Source organism: Pseudopipra pipra, chromosome W, assembly GCF_036250125.1.
Source record: "Pseudopipra pipra isolate bDixPip1 chromosome W, bDixPip1.hap1, whole genome shotgun sequence".
Taxonomy (NCBI): Eukaryota; Metazoa; Chordata; class Aves; order Passeriformes; family Pipridae; genus Pseudopipra; species Pseudopipra pipra.
In genome coordinates this window covers 29,477,290-29,504,601 of record NC_087580.1, presented here as the reverse complement: position 1 = coordinate 29,504,601, position 27,312 = coordinate 29,477,290, and the positions used below count along the sequence as shown (strand labels likewise).

The following is a 27,312-nucleotide window of genomic DNA, read 5'->3' as shown; positions in this document are numbered from 1 at the left end:
CTGCCACCACGCCTGGTAATCTTTCTCAAATTGTGTAGTAGAACTGTTTCTAGCTATTATTTCTCTTACCTCCTGTGGTAATACTCTTGAAGTTCCTTCTCTTAATATTCCTGCAGCTACAGATTGTACCCACTGTTGAGTTTGGAGACATTGTATTGCAAGTGCAAACCTTTTATGGATGACACCAGCATAGGCAATAATCTTGGTGAAATCCTTTGCAGTGTGGTTAGCTACTAATGTTAACAATTTAACTGCCAATGATTGTGTTTCTGCCAAAGTGAGCAAAGATGATCTTAAAGGGACTTTGAATTTTCCTAGATCAGATGTGACAGCACTTAGTTTATTCACTAATACTTCTTGATCTATGGTGTTTAATACACTTAATCCTGTGCCAAACCATCCGGTTACATCTCTTTGAATTCTGGTACGAGGGGATCTGGCCATCATCTATGCATGCCAGCCTTTAAGGCTTTGTTGAATACAGGGCTGACAATCTTTTTGTATGTTTGATGTGTTTACTTGAAGGTTTATTCGAACCCTCTTCAGTGAATATGTGGGATCTAACCACAGCTTCTGTTCATTTGAGTGTCTAATCATGTAAGGTCCAGCAAAAGTTAAATTGTGGACACTCTCACAGGCTAAAGAAGGAGTTGTAAAACTGGTGGTGGTCTTAGTCAATGGGGTGGTAGGAGATTTGCTGGTTGGAAATCTCCTGGTTGTATTTCCTTCCCTGAATGTCCACTGACACATCACAGGAACTGATTTATCTAGAGTGAAGGTGTGCCAACACTGATCAGCCACTAATTACATTTCACAGTAACGTCAGTTCTGGGTGACCATCTAATCTGTGCCTATTAAAACACTTGCATCGTATGGGGTACCAGGATTTTACCAATTATTCAGTACCCTCGTTCCTTGGAGGACTATAACAGATGCATTGTATTGGTTCAGTTCAGATGAATTCAGAATATCTGTATTTATAGCAAATCATAGACTAGAATTCCCATTATAGGCCTGAGACCATAATGATTTTTGGGCAAGAGTTTGATTTAACACTAATGTACTTATCAGTCCAAAGATCAGCATTGAGGAGGCTTGATAGTAGATGATTCCTCTCCCGAGGTCCATGCTTCCTCTGGAACCCTCTTGACTCGAGAGCAGTGGATCCACGTGGGTTTCTCTTTCACCCAGATCACTGTGGAGGTGGTGGTCATCAGCACCTGCTGGGGTCCATCCCACTTCTCTCGTGGTGGATCTCCTGAAAGATTCTTAACATACACCTGATCACCAGGGTTGAAGGGATGTAACTTACAATCAGGCTGCTTGGGTTGGTGTTCTAACACCACTGTAGCATTTTTCTGCAATTGTTTTCCTACAGCCATAACATGATCACACACATATTGATTACTGATTTGATCTACAGCTTCACTATTCACAGTTTGCATCATGTAGGGTCTGCCCAATAGAATTTCAAATGGACTCAGTTTCCCTTTTGATCTTGGCTTGACCCTTAGCCTGATTAAAGCAATAGGTAAAGCTTGATACCAATGAAAATTTGTTTCTTGACATATTTTAGATTCATCTTTTCTACTTGCCCATTTGCTTGGAGTCTGTAGGGCATATGCAGTTGCCAACTGATTTTTAGTGCTTTACTTATTGCTTGTACAATTCATACACAAAAGTGTGAACCTCTATCTGAAGAGATGCTCTTAGGCATTCCAAACCATGGTATAATCTCATTCAACAAGACTTTAACCACTCCTTTTGATTCATTTTTTTTCTACATGGGAAAGCTTCAGGCCATCCAGAAAATGTGTCAGTCAAAACTAAGAGATAACAGGACTCTCCCCCCTTTTCTTGGGAGCTCAGAGAAATTGCCAAATTTCACCTGGGAAATGCCCTTTACTTATTGCCCTTTGGTGTATTTTTGTTCCAGTATTTCAGACAAAGTTCACATTGGGATGTGACTTGCTCTATTGTGTCCTGCTACTCTAGTCCTTAAATGCTAATAGAGTGAGTCTAAGCCCCAATAGTTTTATCATGTTTTACTTTTACAAATTGCCACACTAATTTTTCTAACAGTATTAACTGACCTGTTTTTAGTTAACCTCATCTATTGTCTAACACCTTACCTTCATTTTCATGTATCCACTTATAATCTGTTTCTTGATATTCTACCTGTTGATCTGTGTCTAGTTCTTCCAGCACTAAAGCTGCTGCTGGTAGTTCTTTACTTCTTGCAGCAGCTAATTCAGCTTCTGCATCAGCTTTTCTGTTTCTTATTTCCAGGACAGTGTTACCTTTCAGGTGTCCTTGGCAGTGCATAATTGCCACCTGAGAGGGGAGTTGTACAGCTTCTAATAATCATAGAGTTTCTTCAGTATATTCCACAACTTTTCCTTGAAGAGTTAAAAGTCCTCTTTTTTCCAAATTGCTCCATGAGCATGAACTATGCCAAAGGCATATTTGGTACTGTCCATTGAACACATTCTTCTTGTTTTTCAGTAACAATCAATAGATCATTCACATATTATAAAAGTACACCCTTTCCCGGTGGTGACTGCCATTGTTCCAATTCTTTAGCTAATTAATTCCCAAAATTGTGGGAATATTTTCTAACCCTTAAGGTAACACTGTCCAAATGAGATGAGTTTTCCTTCCTGTGGTGGGATTTTCCCACTTGAAGGCAAATATCCTTTGACTTTCCTGTGTTAAGGGAAGGCAGAAAAAGGCATCTCTTAAGTCTAATGCTGTGAACCAAATTACACTTTCTTTTAATATTGTTAATAAGGTATATAGGTTTGCAACAGCTGCATGTATGTTTTAGCTATTTTATTTACTGCTCTTAAATCCTGAGCCAACCTATGTGTTCCATTTGGCTTTTTGACTGGTAAAATTGGGGTGTTGCAATCTGATTCACACTCTACAAAACCTTAATTTCAAAAAGTTGTCTATTATTGGCTCAATTCCTCTTCTATCTTCCAGTTTCAGTGCATATTGCTTCCTAACTACTGGGTTTGCTCCTGTCTGTAATTCTATTTCAATGGGAGCTGCTCTTTTTGACTTTCCTGGTGTTTCAAAAGCCCAAACTCCTGGGTATACCTGATCTAAAATTTGATTGACATTTGAATTACCCTGGCTTGGCTCCACATAGCTCATTGCTAAACTCAGAGCTGCTATTAATTGTTCTTCCTTTACCTTAAGTTCAATTTTACCTTGTTTGAATTCTATTACAGCTCCCAGATTTTCTAGTAGGTCTCTGCCCAATACCAGTTTGGATAAATTTGGTAAATACCAAAACTGATGCACTCCCATTTGTTTTCCAATTTTGAACTTTAGGAGTTTCAAAAGAAAGCTTTTCTGATTGGCCAGTGGCACCCACGACTTAAACATATTTATCACTTTTAGGTATTAATTCAAAACAGAAAATGTAGCCCCAGTATTAGAAAATCTAATTCTTCTTTTTCTTCCCCTAGTTTAATTTTTACCAGCAGGTCCCCTAGCACTGGCCTGCCGGCCCCCCCTTCACTCAGTACTCTGTAAGCAACAACAGCCTCTCCTGTGCCTGTATTTCCACCTGTTAATTCAGGGCATTCTTGCTTCCAGTGTCCCTCTTTTCTGCAATATGCACACTGGTTCTGACCCAGCCTTGTCTGTCGGGGAGGCAAACCTTACATCTGTTACACAAGGCTCATACATATAACTAACAGTTGCAAAACTGACAAATCTTAATTCTAGGTCTTATCCAAAGTGATGTGCTTATAGTTAACTCTTCAGCACTACCTCTCATATGGCAACTCTTAGCATGATAATACCTTTAACTATGTGCTCCTGGATGTTTCAAGGTAAGCAAGATATATCAGGTACACAATAACAATACTTGGCCAAATCCAAACAAAACCAGACCAGAAGACCAGACCAGAGGGGATATTCCCAAGGGAGAGCGTCCTCTCCCGTGCCCCCCATGAGACGGCGTCCCGCCTCGACTCACGGGTATCCAGAACCAGAACAAACAAAACCAGAAACCAGATACAAATACCTTTTATCAACAGGCAGTGTTCTTGTCCAGCCCCCGCAAGAAGCCACTGAAGAAGGGAGCCCCTTCGGGTAGAAAGACTTACCCGAGGGCGCCCAAGGGGGTCCCGTCCTCCGGGGGATTCCGCAGCCGGGTGGAGAAGGTGTGCTGCTGCAGGTCGCCAAGTGAATCCGAAAAATCGGTCCGAGAAACTGCTCAGAGACTTTTTTTATCTTTAAGCAGCAAGGTATTTGTTTATTTGATGTTGGGAGCAAGCCAGCTCACGCTGGACAAACTTGCTCAAAGGCTTCACACAAAATCAGCATTTTTATACAATCTTCAGATGTGATTAAATGCATATTCAAGTGATTACAACATCTATCTATGCATATTAATAATAGGCGGAGTATAGGTGGAGCTCAGGTGGGGCTTGGGGCGGTGCTTCTCTTGGCCCTCAATTTTGGTTGGTCTGGGGGCTTAAACTCATCTTCTTCAGCCTGACCCTTCTTCTCTTCCATTGTTCTTCACCTGCTCACTGAAGCTTGGGAAAAGCCCTGGCTCCCGGCCTGTTTCTCCTATTCAAATGTCTACCTGATCCTGTTATATTTCTAATTTATTGCTTCTAGTCCTATTACATGTTCTTGTACTATTCTCTGAAGCTTTGGTCCAGTAAGTAGAAAAGAACGAACACAGATCATCTTGGATGTTGGTAGCTTGTTAGCAGATCCAAATTTCTTACTTAACTCTTTTGGCCCTGGCCTCCTGTTTCAGTGAGATCGGCCATTGCAGAGAAGGCCTGCAAAAAGGGAACACCAGCTCTTTCCACCAGGAAAAAGAGTCTGGATCCTCTGGATTCAGGTGCAGTTGATGGGGTAGCCTGGGCACTTCTTGGGCAGAAAGAACTTTCTGTAATGGCACCGTTTGTCTGGCAGGAATCTTCAGTAGGATTCAATTTTTGAGGAGGTGGGACCGGCGATTGAATCACAGGGCTGAGAAAAGGGAACAGCAGCTCTTTCCACCAGGAAAAAAAGTCTGGAAGCTTTGGCTTCAGGTGCACTTGTTGGGGCAGCCTGAGCTCATCTGGGGCAGCAAGAACTTTCTGTGGTGGCACATTTTGTCTGGCAGGAATCTTCATTTGGATTCAATTTTTGAGGAGGTGGGACAGGCCATTGCAGCGCAGGGCAGAAAAAAGGGAACAAAAGCTTTCCGTAAGGAAAAAAAGTCTGGAAGCTTTGGCTTTAGGTGTAGTTGGTAAAGCCTGGGAACTTCTTGGGCAAAAAAGAGCTTTCTGTGGTGGCACCTTTTGTCTGGCATGAGTCTTTATTTGGATTCAATTTTCAAGAGGTGGGACAGGCCATACCAGAGCAGGGCTGAGAAAAGGGAACAGCAGCTCCTTCCCTAAGGAAAAAAAGTCTGGCAGTTTTGGCTTCAGGGGCAGTTATTGAGGCATCCTGGGCACTTCTTTGGAAGCAAGAGTTTTCCGGGGTGGCACCTTTTGTCTGGCAGCAACCTTCAGTTGGATTCAATTTTTCAGGAGGTGGGACCGGTCATTGCAGCGCAGGGCACAGAAAAGGGAACAGCATCTCCTTCCACCAGGAAAAAAAGTCTGGAAGCTTTGGCTTTGAGGTGCAGTTTTTGCGCAGCCTGGGCACTTCTTGGGCAGGAAGACCTTTCTGTGGTGGCACATTTTCTCTGGCAAGGATCTTCATTTAGATTCAGTTTTTCAGGAGGTGGGATCGGCCATTGGAGCACAGGGCAAAAAAAAAGGGAACAGCAGCTCCTTCAATCAGGAAAAAAACTCTGGAAGCTTTGGCTTTGAGGTGCAGTTGGTGGGGTAGCCTGGGCACTTCTTGGGGAGTAAGAGCTTCTTGTGGTGGCAACTTTTGTCGGGCAGGAATCTTCAGGTGGATTCAATTTTCCAGAAGGTGGGACAGGCCATTGCAGTACAGGGCTGAAAAAAGGGAACAGCAGCTCTTTCCACCAGGAAAAAAAGTCTGGAACCTTTGGCTTCGGGTGTAGTTGTTGGGGCAGCCTGGGCACTTCTTGGGCAGCAAGAACTTTCTGTGGTGGCACCTTTTGTCTGGCAGGAATCTTAAGAAGGATTCAATTTTTGAGGAGGTGGGACCGGCCATTGCAGCGCAGGCCTGCAAAAAGGGAACAGCAGCTCTTTTCCTAAGGAAAAAATGTCTGGAAGCTTTGGCTTCAGGTGTAGTTGGTGGGGCAGCCTAAGCACTTCTTGGGCAGGAAGAACTTTCTGTGGTGGCACCTTTTGTCTGGCAGGAATCTTTATTTGGATTCAATTTTCCAGAAAGTGGGACAGGCCATTGCAGCACAGGGCTGAAAAAAGGGCACAGCAGCTCTTTCCACCAGGAAAAAAAGGCTGGAAGCTTTGGATTTGAGGTGCAGTTGTTGGGGCAGCCTGGGCACTTCTTGGGCAGCAAAGAGCTTTCTGTGGTAAGACATTTGTCTGTCAGGAATCTTTATCTGGAGTCTATTTTGGATGTTACTTTGACCTATTCATGAGTGGGCTAAAAAAAAAAAAAATTAGCAGCCCTTTCCCTCAGGAAAAATAGTCTGGAAGGTTTGACTTTGAGGTTCAGTTGTTGGGGCAGGCTGGGCACTTCTTGGGAGGAAGAGCTTTCTGTGGTGGCACCTTTTGTTTGGAAGGAATCTTCATTTGGACTGAAGTTTTCAGGAGTTGGGACCGGCCATTACAGTGCAGGGCAGAAAAAAAGGAACAGCAGCTCCTTCCACCAGGAAAAAAAGGCTGGAAGCTTTGGCTTCAGGTGCAGATGTTGGGGTAGCCTGGGCACTTCTTGGGCAGCAAGAGCTTTCTGTGGTGGCACCTTTTGTCTGCCAGGAATCTTCAGCTGGATTCAATTTTTCAGGAGGTGGGACCGGTCATTGCAGCACAGGGCACAGAAAAGGGAACAGCATCTCCTTCCACCAGGAAAAAATAGATGGAAGCTTTGGCTTAAGGTGTAGTTCGTGCAGGCTGGGCACTTCTTGGGCAGGAAGAGCTTCCTGTGGTGGCACCTTTTGTCCGGCAGGAATCTTCAGGTGGATTCAATTTTCCAGGAGGTGGGACCGGCCATTGCAGAGCAGGGCTGAAAAAAGTGAACAGCAGCTCTTTCCACCAGGAAAAAAAGTCTGGAAGCTTTGGCTTCAGGTGTAGATGTTGGGGCAGCCTGGGCACTTCTTGGGCAGGAAATGTTTTCTTTGGTGGCACCTTTTGTCTGGCAGGAATCTTCATTTGGAGTAAATTTTTCCAGGAGGTGGGACCGGCCATTGCAGCGCAGGCCTGAAAAAAGGGAACAGCAGCTCTTTCCACCAGGAAAAAAAGTCTGGATCCTTTGGCTTTGAGGTGCAGTTGTTGGGGCAGCCTGGGCACTTCTTGGGCAGTAAAGAGCTTCCTGTGGTGGCAACTTTTGTCTGGCAGGAATCTTCATCTGGAGTCTATTTTGGATGTTACTTTGACCTATTTAGGAGTGGGCTAAAAAAAAGGGAATTAGCAGCCCTTTCCCTCAGGAAAAATAGTCTGGAAGGTTTGACTTTGAGGTTCAGTTGTTGGGGCAGCCTGGGCACCTCTTGGGCAGGAAGAGTTTTCTGTGGTGGCAACTTTTGTCTGGTAGGAATCTTTATTTGGATTCAATCTTCCAGAAGGTGGGACCGGCCATTGCAGCGCAGGGCATCCAAAAGGTAACAGCAGCTCTTTCCACCAGGAAAAAAAGGCTGGAAGCTTTGGATTTGAGGTGCAGTTGTTGGGGTAGTCTGGGCACTTCTTGGGCAGCAAGAACTTTCTGTGCTGGCACCTTTTGTCTGTCAGGAATCTTTATCTGGAGTCTATTTTGGATGTTACTTTGACCTATTTAGGAGTGGGCTAAAAAAAAGGGAATTAGCAGCCCTTTCCCTCAGGAAAAATAGTCTGGAAGGTTTGACTTTGAGGTTCAGTTGTTGGGGCAGCCTGGGCACTTCTTGGGCAGGAAGAGCTTTCTGTGGTGGCACCTTTTGTCTGGCAGGAATCTTCATTTGGAGTAAATTTTTCCAGGAGGTGGGACCGGCCATTGCAGCGCAGGGCAGAAAAAAAGGAACAGCAGCTCTTTCCACCAGGAAAAAATGTCTGGAAGCTTTGGCTTTGAGGTGCAGTTTTTGCGCAGCCTGGGCACTTCTTGGGCAGGAAGACCTTTCTGTGGTGGCACATTTTCTCTGGCAAGGATCTTCATTTAGATTCAGTTTTTCAGGAGGTGGGACCGGCCATTGGAGCACAGGGCAAAAAAAAAGGGAACAGCAGCTCCTTCAATCAGGAAAAAAACTCTGGAAGCTTTGGCTTTGAGGTGCAGTTGTTGGGGCAGCCTGGGCACTTCTTGGGCAGCAAGAGCTTCCTGTGGTGGCAATGTTTGTCTGGCAGGAATCTTCAGGTGGATTCAATTTTCCAGAAGGTGGGACAGGCCATTGCAGCACAGGGCTGAAAAAAGGGAACAGCAGCTTTTTCCACCAGGAAAAAAAGTCTGGAACCTTTGGCTTCAGGTGTAGTTGTTGGGGCAGCCTGGGCACTTCTTGGGCAGCAAGAACTTTCTGTGGTGGCACCTTTTGTCTGGCAGGAATCTTCAGCTGGATTGAATTTTTGAGGAGGTGGGACCGGCCATTGCAGCGCAGGCCTGCAAAAAGGGAACAGCAGCTCTTTTCCTAAGGAAAAAATGTCTGGAAGCTTTGGCTTCAGGTGTAGTTGGTGGGGCAGCCTAGGCACTTCTTGGGCAGCAAGAATTTTCTGTGGTGGCACCTTTTGTCTGGCAGGAATCGTTATTTGGATTCAATTTTCCAGAAAGTGGGACAGGCCATTGCAGCACAGGGCAGAAAAAAGGGAACAGCAGCTCTTTCCACCAGGAAAAAAAGGCTGGAAGCTTTGGCTTTGAAGTGCAGTTGTTGGGGCAGCCTGGGCACTTCTTGGGCAGCAAAGAGCTTTCTGTGGTAAGACATTTGTCTGTCAGGAATCTTTATCTGGAGTCTATTTTGGATGTTACTTTGACCTATTCAGGAGTGGGCTAAAAAAAAGGGAATTAGCAGCCCTTTCCCTCAGGAAAAATAGTCTGGAAGGTTTGACTTTGAGGTTCAGTTGTTGGGGCAGCCTGGGCACCTCTTGGGCAGGAAGAGTTTTCTGTGGTGGCACCTTTTGTCTAGCAGGAATCTTCATTTGGATTGAAGTTTTCAGGAGTTGGGACCGGCCATTGCAGCGCAGGGCAGAAAAAAAGGAACAGCAGCTCTTTCCACCAGGAAAAAAGTCTGGAAGCTTTGGCTTTGAGGTGCAGTTGTTGGGGCAGCCTGGGCACTTCTTGGGCAGCAAGAGCTTCCTGTGGTGGCAACGTTTGTCTGGCAGGAATCTTCAGTTGGATTAATTTTCCAGGAGGTGGGACTGGCCATTGCTGCGCAGGGCTGAAAAAAAGGGAACAGCAGCTCTTTCCCTAAGGAAAAGAAGTCTGGAAGCTTTGGCTTCAGGTGCAGTTATTGGGGCAGCCTGGGCACTTTTTGGGCAGCAAGACGTTCTGTGGTGGCACCTTTTGTCTGGCAGCAATCTTCATTTGGATTCAGTTTTTCAGGAGGTGGGACCGGCCATTGAAGCGAAAACCTGAATAAATGGAACAGCAGCTCTTTTCACCAGGAAAAGAAGTTTAGAAGCTTTGGCTTCAGGTGCAGTTGTTGGGGCAGCCTAGGCGCTTCTTGGGCAGGAAGAGCTTACTGTGGTGGCACCTTTTGGGTGGCAGGAATGTTCAGTTGGAGTAAATTTTCCAGGAGGAGGGACAGGCCATTGCAGCGCAGGACTGAAAAAAGGGAACAGCAGCTTTTTCCACCAGGAAAAAAAGTTTGGATCCTTTGGCTTTGAGGTGCACTTGTTGGGGCAGCCTGGGCACTTCTTGGGCAGCAAGACCGTTCTGTGGTGGCAACTTTTGTCTGGCAGGAATCTTTATTTGGATTGAATTTTCCAGGAGGTGGGACAGGCCATTGCAGCGCAGGGCTGAAAAAAGGGAACAGCAGCTCTTTCCATCAGGAAAAAAAGTCTGGAAGCTTTGGCTTCAGGTATAGGTGGTGCAGCCTGGGCACTTCTTTCGTAGCAAAGATTTTTCTGTGGTGGCACCTTTTGTGTGGCAGGAATCTTCAGTTGGATTAATTTTTGAGGAGGTGGGACCGGCCATTGCAGCGCAGGGCTGAAAAAAGGGAACAGCAGCTCTTTCCACCACGAAAAGAAGTTTAGAAGCTTTGGCTTCAGGTGCAGTTATTGGGGCAGCCTGGGCACTTCTTGGGCAGCAAGACTTTCTGTGGTGGCACCTTTTGTCTGGCAGGAATCTTCCTTTGCATTCAATTTTTCAGCAGGTGGGACCGGCCATTGCAGAGCAGGGCAGAAAAAAGGGAACAGCAGCTCTTTCCACCAGGAAAAAAGTCTGGAACCTTTGCCTTTAGATATAGGTGGTGCAACCTGGGCACTTCTTTTTTAGCAAAGATATTTCTGTGGTGGCACCTTTTGTCTGGCAGGAATCTTCATTTGTATTGAATTTTTCAAAAGGTGGGACCGGCCATTGCAGCGTAGGGCAGAAAAAAGGGAACAGCAGCTCTTTCCTCCAGGAAAAAAAGTTTGGATCCTTTGGCTTCAGGTGTAGTTGATGGGGTAGCCTGGGCACTTTTTGGGCAGCAAGACCTTTCTGGAGGTGCGACCGGCCATTGCAGAACAGGGCAGAAAAAAGGGAACAGCAGCTCCTTCTACCTGGAAAAAAAGTCTGGAAGCTTTGTCTTGGAGGCGCTGTTGTTTGGGCAGCCTGGGCACTTCTTGGGTAGCAAGAGCTTTCTGTGGTGGCACCTTTTGTCTGGCAGGAATCTTTATCTGGAATCTATTTTGGGCGTTCCTTTGGCCTATTCAGTAGTGGGCTAAAAAAAAGGGAATTAGCAGCCCTTTCCCTCAGGAAAAATAGTCTGGAAGGTTTGGCTTTGAGGTTCAGTTGGTGGGGCAGCCTGGGCACTTCTTGGGCAGCAAGAGCTTTCTGTGGTGGCAACTTTGGTTTGGAAGGAATCTTCATTTGGATTGAATTTTCCAGGAGGTGGGACCGGCCATTGCAGAGCAGGGCTGAAAAAAGGGAACAGCAGCTCTTTTCCTAAGGAATGAATGTCTGGAAGCTTTGGCTTTGAGGTGCACTGTGTGGGAAAGACTGGTCACTTCTTGGGTAGCAAGAGGTTTCTGTGGTGGCACCTTTTGTCTGGCAGGAATCGTCATTTGTATTGAATTTTTCAAAAGGTGGGACCGTCCATTGTAGCGCAGGGCTGAAAAGATGGAATCAGCAACCCTTTCCCCCAGTAAAGAAAGTCTGGATCCTTTGGCTTCAGGTGCAGTCGTTGTGGCAGCCTGGGCACTTCTTGTGCAGCAAGAGCTTTCTGTGGTGGCACCTTTTGTCTCGGAGGTGTTTGTTCCCTGTTAGCAAGTCCCTTATGGCGTCAATCACAGAACACTGGGACTGCTCACAGGGCATGATGAAGGAATACAGCAGCAGTGTGGAAAGAGGAGGTAGAAAAATGCATTCCTGTATCTAATATACTTCCTCAATTAGAGAAATTGCTAATCTTGTCACATGATTTGTACTGGACCCTTCTAAGGATGTACTTTTGCCCAGACCCTTTGCTCCAGATGTGCCAGCTACACCAAAGGAAACCAGAGAGAATCTCAGCGAAGCCAAAAATCAGCTCTTATGGCACTTGGCACTCCATGGGGTTTAGCACTGCAGCTCAATCTCTCTGGGATGGCTGGGCCAGAACAGTTCATTTAATGAATGGTGCTGTTGCTGAACTTCCCTGGGCATGTTGCAATTGGCTACTGAGGCTGAAAGGTTTCCTGTAAGGATTTTTATCTTTTGAAACTACAGGCTGAATTTGAGGGATAAACTCCAGTATTCTGGAAGTGGAAAGTTGATCAAACAGAAAAGACTGTTTCTTCTACAACAGATTTGAAATAGTCCACTTGTAAAAATCACAAAGCTTGAAGCCTACTCAGCAGAGCTCATTCCTCATCTGCACTGATCATCAGCAACTGGCCTCTCTCCTATTTCAGGGTCTCATCTGTGTACACTGGATTAAGGCCTCCTAACTTCTTAAGAAAAGTAGTGTTATAAGCTCACAGTTCTGGCAAGGTTTCCTTAGCAGATGGGTTGAAAAGCAAAACTTTGGTGCCGTGACCAATGAATGCAGAGCGGTGCTAGAGAGCCCAAGGTTGTTTGTGGTGCTAGCTTTGCTCCACTCTCTAATAACTTCTGTCCAGATCAGTGCTGGCAACAAGAATTCCAGGTTAACGCTTGTTTCATTTTTCAGGCTTTGCATTTCAAGGATGGGGAGTTGTTATTGGAAACTCTGCCATGGCTGTCAGTAACAGCCTCGGAAAACAGTTTTTCTTATTTCTGAGGGAGAAGTTTCCAACCCAGCTTTGGAGTATGCAAATAGTTGAATGACTTGTTGTACAATTGGAAATAAAAATCAATACATTTGCTCTGATTAATGTCTTAACTTATATTTGGCTAAAGAGTTCTTTTCTTGATACCTTCTTTAAAAAATAGGACCCACAAGCAGAAAGGTGATCTCCTAAAGTGTTGTAACCTTTTAAGTCCACTTGTTGCCACACAACAATAGCATGCCAATATCACATCCAAAGATACAGAATCTTACAGAGATACACACAAATATATACCTATACATATCTATGTATGTATATCTATCTACCTACACATATCTATACATATCTATACAAGTACACACAAGAAAGTTTGGGGTTCCTGATGAGAGTTCTACACGGGTAATGAACAGAGGACTGGTTTGATGTGTCATACAATTGTGGGGAACATGAATGTAAGTTCTGAGCTTTGATTTACTGTCCTGGTTTGTAACTGCCTGCCTTCCCTTTGGGGGGAACACAGGCCTCTATTTTGCACGGTCTGTTTGGTTTTACTTGGCAGTGTAGACTAGGGGCAGAAGAGTTTTTGGAGCCAAACAGCTCGATGCAGATTCAGTTCCTTTAGTGGTGCCTAAAACTCAGGAGCTGGACTCCACGGTGCCAGTGGGACGCTCCCAACTCAGCACGTTCCATGATTCCATCAAGTCCAACTGTCAGCCCAGCACTGCCCCAGCAACCCCCAAACCACTAAAGCGTGTCAGCCATGGCCAGATGCAGGCGCCTCTGAAACACCTGCCGGGGTGCTGGCTCCACCTGGGCAACCCATTGCAGTGCCCGAGCCCCCCCCGAAAAACACAGGGAGAAACCTTTCTCCAGGAGCTGACCTGAAGCTCCCCTGCCTCAGCCTCGGGCCACGTCCCCCGCTCCTCCCAGCGCAGGCTCCTTTCCAGCAGCCCCCTCGGCAGAAGGCGGCTCAGGGCTCCCCTCTGCCCCCCCGGCCGGCTCCGCTCCGGCCCCGCTCCCGCCACGGCCCCGCTCGGCTCTGCACGGGGAAGGAACGCGCCCAGCCCCGGACAGACACCCCCGGGGGCCGCGCACCGGGGGTCCCTCCCCGGGGGTCACTTGCGGGTCATTCACCGGGGGTCCCTCCCTGGGGTTCCCTCCGCAGGGGTCACTTACCGGGGCTTCTTCCCCGCGGGTCTCTCACTGGGTGTCACTGGGGGTCGCTCACCGGGGGTCGCTCACCAGCGGCCACTCGCCGGGGGCCGCGCACGGGGGGTCCCTCCCCCGGGGCCGCGCACCGGGGACCACTCGCCGGGGGTCGCTGCCCGGGGGTCGCTGCCCGGGGGTCGCTGCCCGGGGGTCGCTGCCCGGGGGTCGCTGCCCGGGGGTCGCTGCCCGGGGGTCGCTCAGCGGCAGCGCTCCCGCTCCCGGCCCCGCCCGCTCCCACCCAAACCCCACCAACCGCCCCTCTCGGCCCCGCCCCCGCCCCGCCCAATCCCCGCCTCGCCCCGCCCACTCCGCCGCCTCCCATTGGCTGCGCACGTTCGGCCCTGGAGCGAGGAGCGCGCGGGGAGCGTTGCCTGGAAACCGGCGAGGGAATCCCGGGAATCCTCGGGGCGCCGGCGCTGCCCCCCCACTCCTGGAGCGAGCGGCCGTGCCCGCCCGGGAGCGGGCACTCAGCGCCTGGCTGCGGCCGCCACAACGGGCAGGGAAGCAGGCGCGCGGAAGGCGGGCTTCGGGCCCCGGGCAGCGAGGAGCCCTGAAAAGAACAAAAGTGTTGAAAGAGAGGGAACTCATCGCACCATCACAGAACGTGCTGAGGTGGAAGGGACCCACGAGGAGCGTCGAGTCCAAGCCTTTGCCCGGCACAGCACCGACCCCAAGAGTCACACCGTGTGCCTGAACTCTGCCAGCCTTGGTGCTGTGACCACTGCCCTGGGGAGCCTGGTCCAGTGCCCAACCACCCTCCGAGGGAAGAACCTTTCCCAAATATCCACCCTAAACCCACGTGAAAAAAAACTATTTGCAACCAAAAAAAAAAGTTTCTATTTTCTTCCTTCCCCTTCTCCTTATTTAGTGTTTACACAGCAGTACTGCAGTGCCCTACTGGCTCAAAACTGAAATACTTGAAGTCCTTGCCGTATAGGCTGGATTTTGTCCCTTAGGCAGAGGCTAATCTGCCTGCAGTCCACCAGGACTGCCAGAGCTTGGGGAAGGGATGGAGGCTATCGCAGGACGGAACAGAGATGCGGAGATATTCCCTGATATTCTACTCTAGAGGCGGCTCAAGAGACAGCCCTGGAGTTGGAAGCACTTGCCTTCGTCACTGGACGATCTTGTCCAGCACCACCGGTCAGATGTGTGGGGTTTATGTCCCACAGCAAATTAAAAACACCACAGCCATTATGTAAATGTGTATTTGTTTGAGTATTCACCCTGATGGTGTTCAGGCAGTTAGGCTGAGGTACTTTGTGGATTTTTGGAACAGAAATAACATCTTTTAAAGGTGTCTGTGACCGGCTGAGGTGCAGGATGTGGCCTCTCTATTTTTAGCATCTGCTGGTACGCCCATCTGTAGTGAGAAAACATCCTGTGAGTGTTAAGTTAGGTGATGCAACCTTTTAAGTCTGGAGAACTACTTCCTTCTTCAAAGCTTGCTAATTCTCATGAAAGAAATAAAGAGAATTTCATGACAGTGACCTATTTTTCACTTTGAGTATCCCAACTATTGATGAGCATTTACATTAAAATATTTGAAGTTTAATAAATTTTGCAAAATGTCCTGGATGTTGAGGGATGTAGTGATGAACTCAGAATTAGAAAGTGGAGATTGTCTTCTTTTTCTTTGAAGCTCACAAGCCTATGAAGAAAAAAACTTTCTACAGAAACTTAAATTTTTTTATCTAATATGTACACATTTCTACAATTAGGACAGCTGCAGGTTCACCCCTGGCAAAATCTCTCTGCTGGTAACCCAGCCACATGCTGATTAATCCTTATTTCATGTTCAAGTGACCATGATATTTTGGTCAGCTGGCAACAGAGCGGTCCAGGTGGTAAAGGAACAAGGACTGAACAGTATGAGCAGCGTTTGCCTTTTTCTCTCCTCCATCCCCCTTTTCTACATATTATACTTTGCCACTTTCTCTGCTCAGCACACAGGAATTTGCTGGATGCATCCATGAATGCAGAACCCACTGGAATCACGACATTTGTTCCAAAGGATCCAGCTAGTGCCAGGGAAGCAGAAGTTATGACTGTGTAACAACCACACTGTGAGGAGGAACAAGACTGAAAACCACTTTCCGTAAAGGGAAGGGTTTGAACTGGTGTTGGAGATGTGCAAGGCTCTGTTATTCTCCCTCCTTAAGTTGTTGACAGGACACAGTCCCCTCTCTTACCTGCCATTGAAAGGTCCTTCTAGTTACACTTATGGCAGTGTAACTTTGTACCAACATCAGCCGTGCACTGTAAGGCTGCTGAGGTTTCCAAAATCCACCTTTTTTATTTCTGCTAGTTCTGCTTCGTATCCTTCAAGCCAGTACACAAGAACAAAGCTTCAGCAAAGCCTACCTAACATTTTCTTTTGTTTCTGACATCATTAGCCAACGTAAACCAAACCATTAACAGGCATCTAAAAATATTTCTGGAAGTTTTCACGTGCTCGGTGAGGATTCCAAAGTTTTCTTTGAGGGAGACTCAGGGAGACTCTAGAAGAAGATTTTTGGTCCAGGAAAAAAAAATAAATAACGCAGCTGAAGCCCAGGCACCGTTGTATGAAGCAGATTGATTAACCTTAGTGCTGCTGCGTTCCCACTGGAATACCCACTGGAATGACACTGGAACGCCGCCGGATTTCCTACTGGCCGCCCGGAAGCGGCTCCTCCCGTGACTCCCAGCGCGGCAGGACCGGCTCCCGCTTCCAGCCGGCACATCCTGCCTGGCCTCGCCTCCCCTGCCCGCCCCGATCCATCCCGGCCCGCCCCGATCCCACGCGATCCTCCCTCCTGCCCGGGTGAGTGCGGGGCCGCGGGACGGGAAGGGGCTGGATGGAGGCGGCGGGAGCCGGGAGGGGGGAGCGGGGACACCGCGTGTCCTCGGAGCCGCTGTGCCCGGCGGTATTCCCGCTGTGCCCGGCGGTATTCCCGCTGCGCCCGGCGGTATTCCCGCTGTGCCCGGCGGTATTCCCGCTGTGCCCGGCGGTATTCCCGCTGTGCCCGGCACTATTCCCGCTGTGCCCGGCGGTATTCCCGCTGTGCCCGGCGCTATTCCCGCTGTGCCCGGCGGTATTCCCGCTGTGCCCGGCGGTATTCCCGCTGTGCCCGGCGGTATTCCCGCTGTGCCCGGCGCTATTCCCGCTATACCCGGCGGTATTCCCGCTGTGCCCGGCGGTATTCCCGCTGTGCCCGGCGGTATTCCCGCTGTGCCCGGCGGTGTTCCCGCTGTGCCCGGCGGTGTTCCCGCTGTGCCCGGCGGTATTCCCGCTGTGCCCGACGGTATTCCCGCTGTGCCCGGCGCTATTCCCGCTGTGCCCGGCGGTATTCCCGCTGTGCCCGGCGCTATTCCCGCTGTGCCCGGCGCTATTCCCGCTGTGCCCGGCGGTATTCCCGCCGCTTCCCAGGGAGCTGCCGTGGTGTGGGAGGGAACAGCCCTGGCGGGGAGCAGCTGCTCCCGTGTGGGGTCCTGCGCTGGGGTTTGTCCTCCAGCCCGGCACGGAAGGAATTGGGGGTGCTGGTGGATGGAAAGTTGGGGCTGAGCTGGCGCTGAGCTCCCAGCCCAGAAATCCGGGCGTATCCTGCATCCCATTCAGCGGGCCGTGGGTGAGGGAGGGGGTTCTGCCCCTCTGCCGCGCTCTGGTGATTCTCCACCTGGAGCGCTGCATCCAGCTCTGGAGCTCCCAGCGTGAGAAGGGCACAGACCTGTTGGATCAAGTCCAGGGAAGGCCAGGAAGATGATGAGAGGGATGGAGCAGCTGCGGAGACAGGCTGGGAGAGTTGGGATGGCTCAATCTGGAGAAGTCTCTGTGGAGACCTCCTTGCAGCCTGTCAGGACTTAAGTGGTGCAAGAAAGATGGAGAGGGACTTTTTATGAGGGCCTGTAGCTGCAGGACAAGGGGCAATGGGTTTAAGCTGAACGGTTTAGGTTTAGACTAAATGTAAGGGAGAATTTTTTTCTACTGGAGGGTGGTGAGGCATTGGCTCAGGTTACCCCGAGAAGCTGTGGATGCCCCATCCCTGGCAGTGCTCAAGGCCTGGTTGGATCCTGTTGGATGGGGTTTTGAGCAACTAGATCTTGTGGAAGGTATCCCTGCCCATGGCAGGGGGCTTGGAACAGCTGTAATAACCAGCAGAACGCTACAGAACAGCACGTGTTGTAAATGAAGCTGCGTTCTATGAATAGTAAATATCTGAATGTAACTTCTTTAAATCAGTGTGAATGAGCTGAGAGGTTGGTACAATGGATTTAGGTCTGGAATTCAAAACTATTAATCCAGGCTTGGTTGCATTTGTGTTGCTGTCATTTGGGGATGTCAGCTTTAGATCTTGGTGCCTTCAGCAGCATCTTCAGATCTTGCTGTCAGTCAGGGACTGATTTTCAGTCTTTAATTTTTTACGCATTCCCTTGCCTCATGCTGCAGTTGGGAATGTTCATTCTCTCAGGAAGGAGGTGATGTGAATTCCCTCCTGCAGGGCTGAGGTGACCCTCGGTTACTGTTGAGGGACAGGCTGTGCAGGAGCTGCTGCTGAAACACTGCCCAGGAGTTAGTGGGCCAGCACGGGTGTCCTGCTGCACAGAAGAACTTAGTGCTGCATGTAAATACCAGAACTGGAGTTTAAGTTTCAAAATATGGGATCTGTGTAAATAAAAGTATCTTTGTTTTCCCCAGGCAAATCGTATGATTGTGTACCATTATGCCAAAATAAAGAAGTTGATCTACAAATGGTTTGGCTGCCAAATTCTCAGGAAAGTTAAGGGGAAAATCAAGTAACGGTAGGTAACTGTGCAAGTCTGGAAAGCCAACACCTGAGAAGTTTGAACGTGCTGATGCCATAATTTCTAAGTAAAAATGACGGCTCTACTCCCTACAAAGTAAATGACTTCCAGCTTTAAAATGAAATGTCTGTGCTTGTATGAAAGAATTCTTTTTGTTCTACATAAACAAAGTTTGACAGCTCGACAGGACTGAAAGCAGAATCTTGGCCTTTTAGTTCTTAAACTGGTACATTTTACAAGTTTTAAACTTGTAAATGTAGTAATTACAGAGCATCAACAGGAAGGCCTAACAATGTTCCCTGTCTTCTGTAAACTGTTAATGCTTTGGAGCAAATAGTGAGGCTCTGAAACCAGAGCTGTTCCCGGGATACTCTGATATCCCACTGGGTAGGGTAAGAGTTGTTGCTCTGGGCCCGTGAGCTCTTGAGGTTGTGTTGCTGGTTGATTGTTTTGGTCCTCTCTCCTCTTGAACAGGAACCATGCCCAAGAAAGGAGGGAAGCATGCTGAAATGGGAAAAGAAACACAGGCACAGTGTAAACGAGCAAAGCTGGAAGCAGCTTGTTCTCCCTCAGTCCTGAGTTTTGAGAACCCAGACAGCCTCTTCGGGAGCTTGATCTCCCCCATCAAAGAAGAGGTGTTTTTCAAGGAGTACTGGGAGCAAAAGCCACTGCTCATCCAGAGCAATGATCCCCTGGTGGCTGCTTACTGCCTGTCCCTGTTCCAGCTGTCAGACTTGAAGGAGCTGTGCAGCCAGGGCCTGTGCTATGGGCGAGATGTGAATATCTGCAGGTGTGTGAATGGAAAGAAGGTTTTAAATAAAGAAGGCAAAGTGAATTACATGCAGCTGAAGAAGGATTTTGACCAGAAAAAGGCAACAATACAGTTTCATCAGCCTCAGAGATTTAAGGTGGGATTGTTTCACTGGATATAATTGATGCTGGCTTAATAATGTGGTGTGTTTTGCTTGAGTTGCACTAGACATGGCTTCATCTCTGTCCCCAGGGGAAGTGGTTGACATTGATGACCTGCTGAAATCTTTACATGAGCTGTATTAAAACACAGTTTATACTTTTGCACTGTCCATCATGTTTCACTGCTCTGCAGTAAGAACAAAATCTGATTCATGCTATAAGATGTATAATAATATATTCTTTTTAAAATTTTGCTCTGTCACATAAAAGTTTGGAAACAAAACCAAATGCACAAAATTGATGATTAGGCATCTGTGCTTAAATTATGCCTTCTGCCCCACTGTTTCCTTGTGCAAACTTTGTGGCTTTTGAGCCACTTCCCTTTAATGGAGGGTAAGGTGTGAAACCATGTGAAACATTTCCAGTGTTCTTGCCAGTGAATTGCACCATGGAAAGGTACCAGCCCATTTTAGCTGAGTGTTCTCAGTCCTTGAGTTTGAGAAGGAGACAGTGGTGCTGCACAGTTGTGTAAAGGACTTGGATTCTTGGAGGTGCTTTGATTCAGGTAGTCTTGAAGGTGTCAACACAATTGAATTGTGAGGTGGACCCAAATAAGATCCCAAATACAAGCTGAGTCCCAGGTATAGTGTTCCTGGCTGATGTCAGCTTTAATGGCCAAGCTGCACTTGTGTGGATCTGGTACTTGGCACGTTCTGCTGTTTCCCTTCGGTGCCTTGTCTGTCACATGTGGGGTGTGGATGAGTCAAGTTTGGTTTTGAATATTCCCAAATGATTGGAGTAACTGGTGAAAGGTCTCTAACCTTTGTATGTTCTCTCTGGTGAGAGAATGCAGGTCCTGCATGTGCTTCTTGTCTTATGGTGTTTTGCTGTTTGTGGGATTATTTTCCTCTGTTCAGCCTTGTCTGTCTGGTTGTGCAGCCTAAAGATGGCACAGGGAAGAGAACAAACCCAGGTTGGGGCACCAGACTTTTTGGCTTAGCAATGACTCTCATGGCAGATCCCCTTTGCATCTCCAGTGCTCTCCTTCAGGAGAAACACTGGTACAGAGCACCTTCCTTCCCAGCCTCTGTGTCCCTGATGTGATCATTCTTCCCAAGCCATGGGGAGGGTGTGGGCTGGGCTTGGCTGAGCTCTTCAGCAAGTAACAGCATCTTTTTTTTTTACAGGAGGAGCTGTGGAAGATTCAGGAGAAGCTGGAGTGCTCCTTTGGGTCTCTGGTGGGGTCCAATGTTTACATCACTGCCCAGGGATCCCAGGGCCTTCCTCCTCACTATGATGATGTTGAGGTAGGACAGCACAACCTTGCCTGGGAAATTGTGCATGGGCTTTTGCTGATGGCAGTGTTTGCTGTTGTGTGTGTGCTTCTAACCCTCTCCCCCACTAAACATTATAGGAAAATGGTTTTTTTTTATTTGTGTTTCCTTGTAGTCGTTTTTCTTACATATTTTTGCTGAAAATTTACTAATAGTAATATCTAATCATAATAGCATGTAAACTGGGTTTTCCAGACCTGGTACTTCCCTTTAGATAAAAAGAGAAGTTTGTTTTCACAGCTGCAGAAGCTTTCTAGCACCTGTTTTTTCATTTTCACTTCATTCAGGCCCCAAGAATTTACAAGTCCTTTTTCCTTTACTAAGTACTTGCTCTTTCTTCAGCTGGACTGTAACAGCAGACTGGTTGTGCTTGTTGGTCCTGCTGTTTTTAAGAAGTTTCTGATATGATGAATTCCTGTGGTCCAAATGCATTTTAAATCAGCTTCTAAAAGAAACATACAAATATACACTGCGTTATAAAGAAAAAATTGGACTATCCCACTTAAACCAAATCAAAAAATCCAATCCTTATATGTATATTTTGCTTTTTAATATTTTCATTTCCATTCAATACACCTGGGGTTTCATTTTCCTTATGCTTGTTATTCGGCAGCCTCACATCCAGCATTTCTAACTCATGCCATCTACCCCCATTGGGCACCCTGTAGAGGTTTCTGATGCTCTGTTGGGGATAAGCCTCTTTCACCTGAAATTCTGGATATTTGTGTGGCAGATGTTCCTTTTGGGTTAGTTCTCTAGCACTTACTTAAGTGACTGGAGAGAAACAGGGATTTCCAAATGCCTGCCTTAGGATAAAACAGATCCCACTTCACAACTCCTCTGTCTGTTGTCTCTAAATAGAGACAAAAAAATTAGTTCAAATTGAAATTTCTCTGAATTGTAGCTATCTAGAAATTAATGTGAAAGGAATTACTTCCTTATGGGTTTGGATTTATGGTCTTTTGCAGGTGTTTATCCTTCAGCTGGAAGGCGAGAAACACTGGCGGCTCCATAAACCAAGGGTGCCTTTAGCTCGGGAATATGATGTGGAATCAGAAGATAGGATTGGGAATCCCACACATGAGTTCCTATTAAAGGTATGAGAATTTCATTGCCTTAGGTGGTCTGGGCTGTGATTGCCAGAAAAGTTAAAAGTGGTCCATTTCTTGAAGGCAGTGATTGTGGCTGTGAAACTGAGGGGAGGGTTTGCACACTGCGAGCACGAGAAATTTGGGTGATAGTTGTCTGTATCATTTTTTAAAGGTATCCTTTGCTTCTAGTATTTAAATAATGGGCCAAAAAACCCAGTTACTTCTGTAAATTGACTAGTACTCTCCAGGTTGGGCACCCTGACTCCTAGGTCATGTTTGTGGAGTTGTGTGCAGAAAAAACACTGGGTTTGTGTATGGTTATAAAACATTTTTATGCTTTTACATGCTGCCTGTAATCACTCAGGCTAATCCTTCTGTGCACTGAGACTTACTGCTGCACTGAACATTGTCACTGTTCTGGTGAATGAGATTTAAATATTTATCCTTGGCTGATAAAGAAAAGCATGAACCAAACCCCATATAAACTTGCTGTATTAATTGCTCTTCCTTTTTCCAAACGTGAAATTCAAGTGTTTGGTTGGTGGTTGATTTTTGGAATAAAAGGAACATTTCATGAAGATTACTGAGTGTCAGCAGGGAATCTGGTGCTTGTCCTGTTCTGTTTGACCTGCTTTTGAAGTGTTACTTGTCCAGCTGGTGGTGCTGCTCCATGTTGGAATCCTCAGGAGTTTCTCTGCCTTTTGGCCTGTTATGGAGCCTCTCTCTGCTCTTCTCAGTGTCCAGAGCTGCATTTGGGTGTAGGTGTTTGAGGAATAGTGTGACATGTTGGATGGTGTAAGTGTTTTAGGAATAGTGTGACCCATTGGGTGGGATGCTGACATCATGAGCTGTGTTGTTTGACAGAGGGGAATATTCAATCGTCATCGTGTACTGGGTGATGCAAAGTCTAGTAAATTACAGTTCCCTTTTTCATTTCTGGAATATTTTGGACCAGACTTCAGTGCCTTTCATTTTTATGGAATAATGATGGGCTTAAAAGTTATCCAAGTTTTTAATTTATTTTTCTTCTGTTTGCTGTTGTTCACTTCCTGTGACCCATTTCTTCTGGGTGGCTGGTGTCAAAGGTTGGTTGTCTCTTTGTGGCTGCCTCTGAGAGGGATGCTGTTGTTTGACTCTATTTCCTCCCTAAACATCTTTCTAGAATATTTCCTTTCTCCATCTTTCAAATGAAGAGAATTCAGAATACTCTTGGTTGGTGTAGTCCCCACTCTGGTAAGGAAGGCAGTTTTCTTTGACTGTGCTGTCCAACTCTATAGGTGTTTACAGGACAAGCCACAAGTAAACTTTTATTTCCTTCTTGGAGGCAATTTTATGTGCTTTACACCTTTCTTGTCTTGACTTTCCTTATCTAGTTTTTTTTCAGTGTGGAGTTTTAATTTACATAGGTGAGAAGAAAGATAGGGAGGAGGAGGAGGAAGGTTGTACCTGTTTTTTAAGTGCTTTAACTGAAAATCTCAGACAACAGTATTGTAACAGATTACCATTTTATAGAATATTTGGCTTTTCTCGTGGAATACTAGCCTTTTCTTTTGATGTGATCTGACCAAATCCCCATTTCACTGCTCCTCTGCCAGCCCACTGTGTTGCCAGCAGGTCCATCTCAGCTGCTTCTTTGTCCTCTTCCTGCAGCTCAGTGGGAGTCTGTGTGTTCTGTGATGTTAAAAAGCTTGTTTCACGTTTTCAGCAAATATTGACAGCAGGTTGGAAAGTTTAAGGTTCTGAACTTCTGGCTTAGTGTTCTTTATGTTATTAAAGTGTACATTGCAGGACTGCTCCATTTTGTGATTCTAAAGGATATATATTGTCAGACTGTCTGCTCAGAGAGTATTTTCTCTGACTGCAGTAAGGTTTGACCTGGTGCCCTAAATACATCAATTTTCTTGCAGCCAGGTGACTTACTGTACTTCCCAAGAGGGACCATCCACCAAGCTGACACTCCTCTTGGGACCTCCCATTCCACACACGTGACCATCAGTACCTACCAAAACAAGTAATTATTCTTCATCTTTTGTTTTGTGTGGCTTTCCTCTGCCAAGTGATGTGTGTGAGTAGTACAGACCTGGGATGTGGTGAAGTTCTGGGGCTTGGGGGAAGGAGGGGAGCAAGAAGACTGTTGTTGTTTGAAGCAGCCTGTTTGAGAGGTTTTCATGCAGCAAGCTTGATTGCTTTTTAATTGCTTATTTTATTATTTACCAGCTGTAGGCTTTAATGTGGAAAATGCTACAACTGCAAACTCACTTCTGTATTTAAAAAAATCTCTCATCAGTGGCTGAAGTTACTGTTCATTTCATAGCTCAGATAAAGAGTCATGAGTTACTCCTTTCATCACGTTTTTCTCCTGTATTTGATAGTCACCTGCACTAATCTTCTGACAGATTTGCTGCCAATTCTTCCTTGCAAACATTTTCTGCTTATCTGTGGTTTTTTTTGTCTCCTACCCCATGTATGCCAGTCAGATTTCTTATGACACACTCCCAGTCCTTGTGCCCACACTGTTATCACACAGGGAAATGTTCTTGCCAACCTAATCAGCCTCCCAGATGCTGGGTTTGGAGCCATTGGTCTGAGTTAGGAATTAGGAAGGGCAGAACAAGTTTGGGCATATTCTAGATAACTGTGAGATGAATCTCTAACCACCAGCTGTGCCATTCTGGAAGCCAGGACGGGCTGGTAACTCTTCATCTGGCCACTCCTCCAACATGGAGAGAGGGTTAAGAGGAAGCTGCTCAAAGGTGTCAGTCTTCTTAAAAGTTGGGTTCAGATTATTTCAATTTACACATGTGTTCTTTTATTCAGAAGGTAAAAAAAAACTAACCCCCAAAAACAGGAGAGGAAAAGGAAAAGCTGCTCTTCTTCCAAGGTTAAAAAGTGGAGTCATGCCCCGTTAAGGCTGTTGGTAATGAAGTGCTGACATCCTGCCTCTGCACCTCCTGTCAGCAAGTGCAGGGAAAACAAGCAGGAGTCCTGGTGCAGGCTGGTGTTCTGACTTGTAGATGGAAGTATGATCTGGAAACATTTCCTTGGCAAATTGAAGAGAAATCCTTGAAAGCAGCTGTGGGGGAAGTGCTGGTGGAGGTGGCACTTCCAGGTATTTTCAGGTTTGTCTGGGCCAGATCCCAGCAGGAGAGAAGTGTGCACATGTGGGAGAAGCAGGGCAGTTTGGAAAAGCAGTGAGTAGCTGGAGACAGTTGCTGGCAGATGGAGACTCTGGGGGCAAAAGAAGGGAAGTAGTGAGGAGTAGATGTCTAATTCCTTTCACTGGCCAGAGTTCTTCCCTCCCACTGTGTAGCAGACAGTGGAACACTTGAGTGGAGATGATAAAAAAATATTGAGAGTACAAAAAGTGGCACTTTTTCTTTTTCCTAAACTAAAGTAGTGTCTAGAGATCAGAGCTGACAGCCAGGAGTGCTGAGGGAGAACAAGAGCAGAGGGTGAAGTGTATGTTGGAGGACAGGCCCTGCCCTGCTGCCTGCCCTGGGTGGGTGGGAGTTCTGCTGGCAGCCCTGGATGTTTGTCCATTAAATCAGCCTCAGGGTGTGGGAGGGAAGAAGGTCCCCCATGGACAGGGCAGCACTTTGGTGTGAGCCTCTTCCTGCCCAGGTCGACTCAAGCTGGGCCCAGAAGGTGCAGGCAGGAGTAGGATCCTCCCTCTCCTCCTCTGGTTTATTGCTACAAGTGGGGAACAGAAGCACAGGGATCAAAGCCAATGTTTTTGGTTAAGGATGTAGGCTAAGAATGGGGATTTAATGCAAACAAGACACCTACAAACTGCCTGTCAGGTGTCATTAAAATCCCTGCAGGCATCTTGGTTTTGGGGGCGTAATTAAGTTTCTAGTCAAGCTGAAAACTGATGCCCTGTTGGATTTGATAACCCTGGGTACGTTTCCTCCTTCAATAGAAATGTCTCAAAAGCACATGAAGTGACAAAACCAACCCCCCACACTTCACTGTCTGCAGTGGGGCTGTATGTGCCTGTGGCTGGATGATAAAGACCCCAGGAGGAATTCATCAATCCCTTCAGCTGCAGTCACTGATAAATGGCAAGCACCTGGAAGCAGAAGAAACTGGACCCTTCTCAAGCCCTTCTCAAGTTGTGATGCCTGTTTTATTTCAGTGCAGCTATTTCAGGAACTTTTTTTTTTGTTGTTGTTTCTTCCTGTCCATCAGCTCTTGGGGAGATTTCTTACTGGATGCAATTCCTGGCCTGGTGTTTGACACAGCAAAAGGTGACGTGGCGCTGCGGACGAGCATCCCGAGGCAACTGCTGATGGTAGGTAGGTGGGACTGAGGGAATAATGGGGCACCCTGGTGGAACTTCAGCACTTGATCTGCTCTGAAGGCTCAGTGCAATGGCACTGCCTTGTCTAGCAGCCCAGCCACTTCTTTTGAAGTCTTCAGGATGACTCTTCTGAGGTTGGCTCCATCTCAAGCATTGCCTAATTCATTACACTGCTTTTCTTTCCTGTCACAGTGTCCTTGTATGGCTTGTTTCCTTCTAAAAGTAATGCTATTTGCTTGGGATCTCTCAGGCATAATTCCTCTGAGGCCAAGCTTTTCAGTCTTTAAAAGTGAGTGGATCTGTAAATTGTTGTGTGACCTCTTTATGGTGATCCTGTCGTGCTGATCAGCTCCAGGAGGAACAAGTGTCTCTTCAACTGCATTTGCTTGTCCTAAAGGACATTGCAGCAGCCCCAGAGCAAGGGAAAGTGAGCTTTCATGGGGAATGTGTAAAACAAACCAAGGTGGTTGTTTTGGGACTAAGTGTTAACCTTGCAGAGGTAAAAGAGGAGTGTCCGGTGTGACTCCGATTCCTTGGCTCCAGGTGGGTTTTGAAGTTACTAAAACTGGCTGATGCCATGGTAGAGCTGTTGCTAACTCTGCTCCTCTTGGGACTTTTAGTATTTTATGGTAGACAAAGATCCCAGTCCAGCATCAGCTTCATGTGCCGTGAGGCCCCACGTGTGTGTTTGCTGCCCGTGTCTAGTGGGAGAGATGACACTCCCTTGGAGTGGAATAAAGATTCTCCTAGACTGGAACTGGCAGCTGTGATAAACTGTATCCCGAGAGCATTGAACTGGTAGCAGTTTTCCCTGGGCTCTAGCTTGCTATTTATTATAGTTATTTGCAGACAGGAAAGGTGAGAGAATTAAAAAATCTCTTTCTCCTTGCCCCCTCCACAACAAGTTGGAGGACATGTGAGTGTTGAAACACAGCTTAACAAACAGTCCAGCCTTGAGAGAGTGGGGAGAGCACAGGGGGGCTCAGTTTAACCGTTTGTCTGGTTTTCTTCCTTTCTAAGGAGGATTTATTTTTCTTGGGTGGGAAATTGCCAAAAATAGACAGCAAAATCAGACTGCAGTTCAGAGATCACACTCTCATCTCTGTGGAACCAGATCAAGAGAATGCTGTGGGTACAGTGAAGCCCCCTCTGTACATTTGGGGTGGGCTGGGGAGTGCATGTGAGGCATGTGAGTTGTTGCTCTCCTGTGCAAAAGGCCTATAAGGGTCATGCAGTTACACTGA

At 47.0% G+C, this 27,312-nt stretch overlaps 2 protein-coding genes across 2 annotated transcripts in view; both read left to right on the top strand.

The window, feature by feature from the left end:
* LOC135404965 (uncharacterized) overlaps positions 1-27,312 on the top strand; it is an 801,303-nt gene that overhangs the window by 554,124 nt on the left and 219,867 nt on the right. The gene's annotated exons all lie outside the window — the stretch shown is intronic.
* On the top strand, positions 18,900-26,641 carry LOC135404541 (ribosomal oxygenase 2-like). Its single transcript, XM_064639280.1, has 6 exons — positions 18,900-19,339; positions 20,531-20,650; positions 21,646-21,774; positions 23,676-23,779; positions 25,957-26,059; positions 26,612-26,641. Exons 1-6 carry the CDS (start codon positions 18,911-18,913, stop codon positions 26,639-26,641), a joined length of 915 nt encoding a protein of 304 aa, XP_064495350.1. The 5' UTR covers positions 18,900-18,910.

Bases quoted from the DNA above. Each gene is read 5' to 3' on its own strand.
- LOC135404541 (XM_064639280.1), top strand. From the start codon at position 18,911: ATGCCCAAGAAAGGAGGGAAGCATGCTGAAATGGGAAAAGAAACACAG. The intron at 20,651-21,645 runs GTAGGACAGCAC...GGTCTTTTGCAG, and splicing joins CTCACTATGATGATGTTGAG to GTGTTTATCCTTCAGCTGGA. The intron at 26,060-26,611 runs GTAGGTAGGTGG...CCTTGGCTCCAG, and splicing joins TCCCGAGGCAACTGCTGATG to GTGGGTTTTGAAGTTACTAA.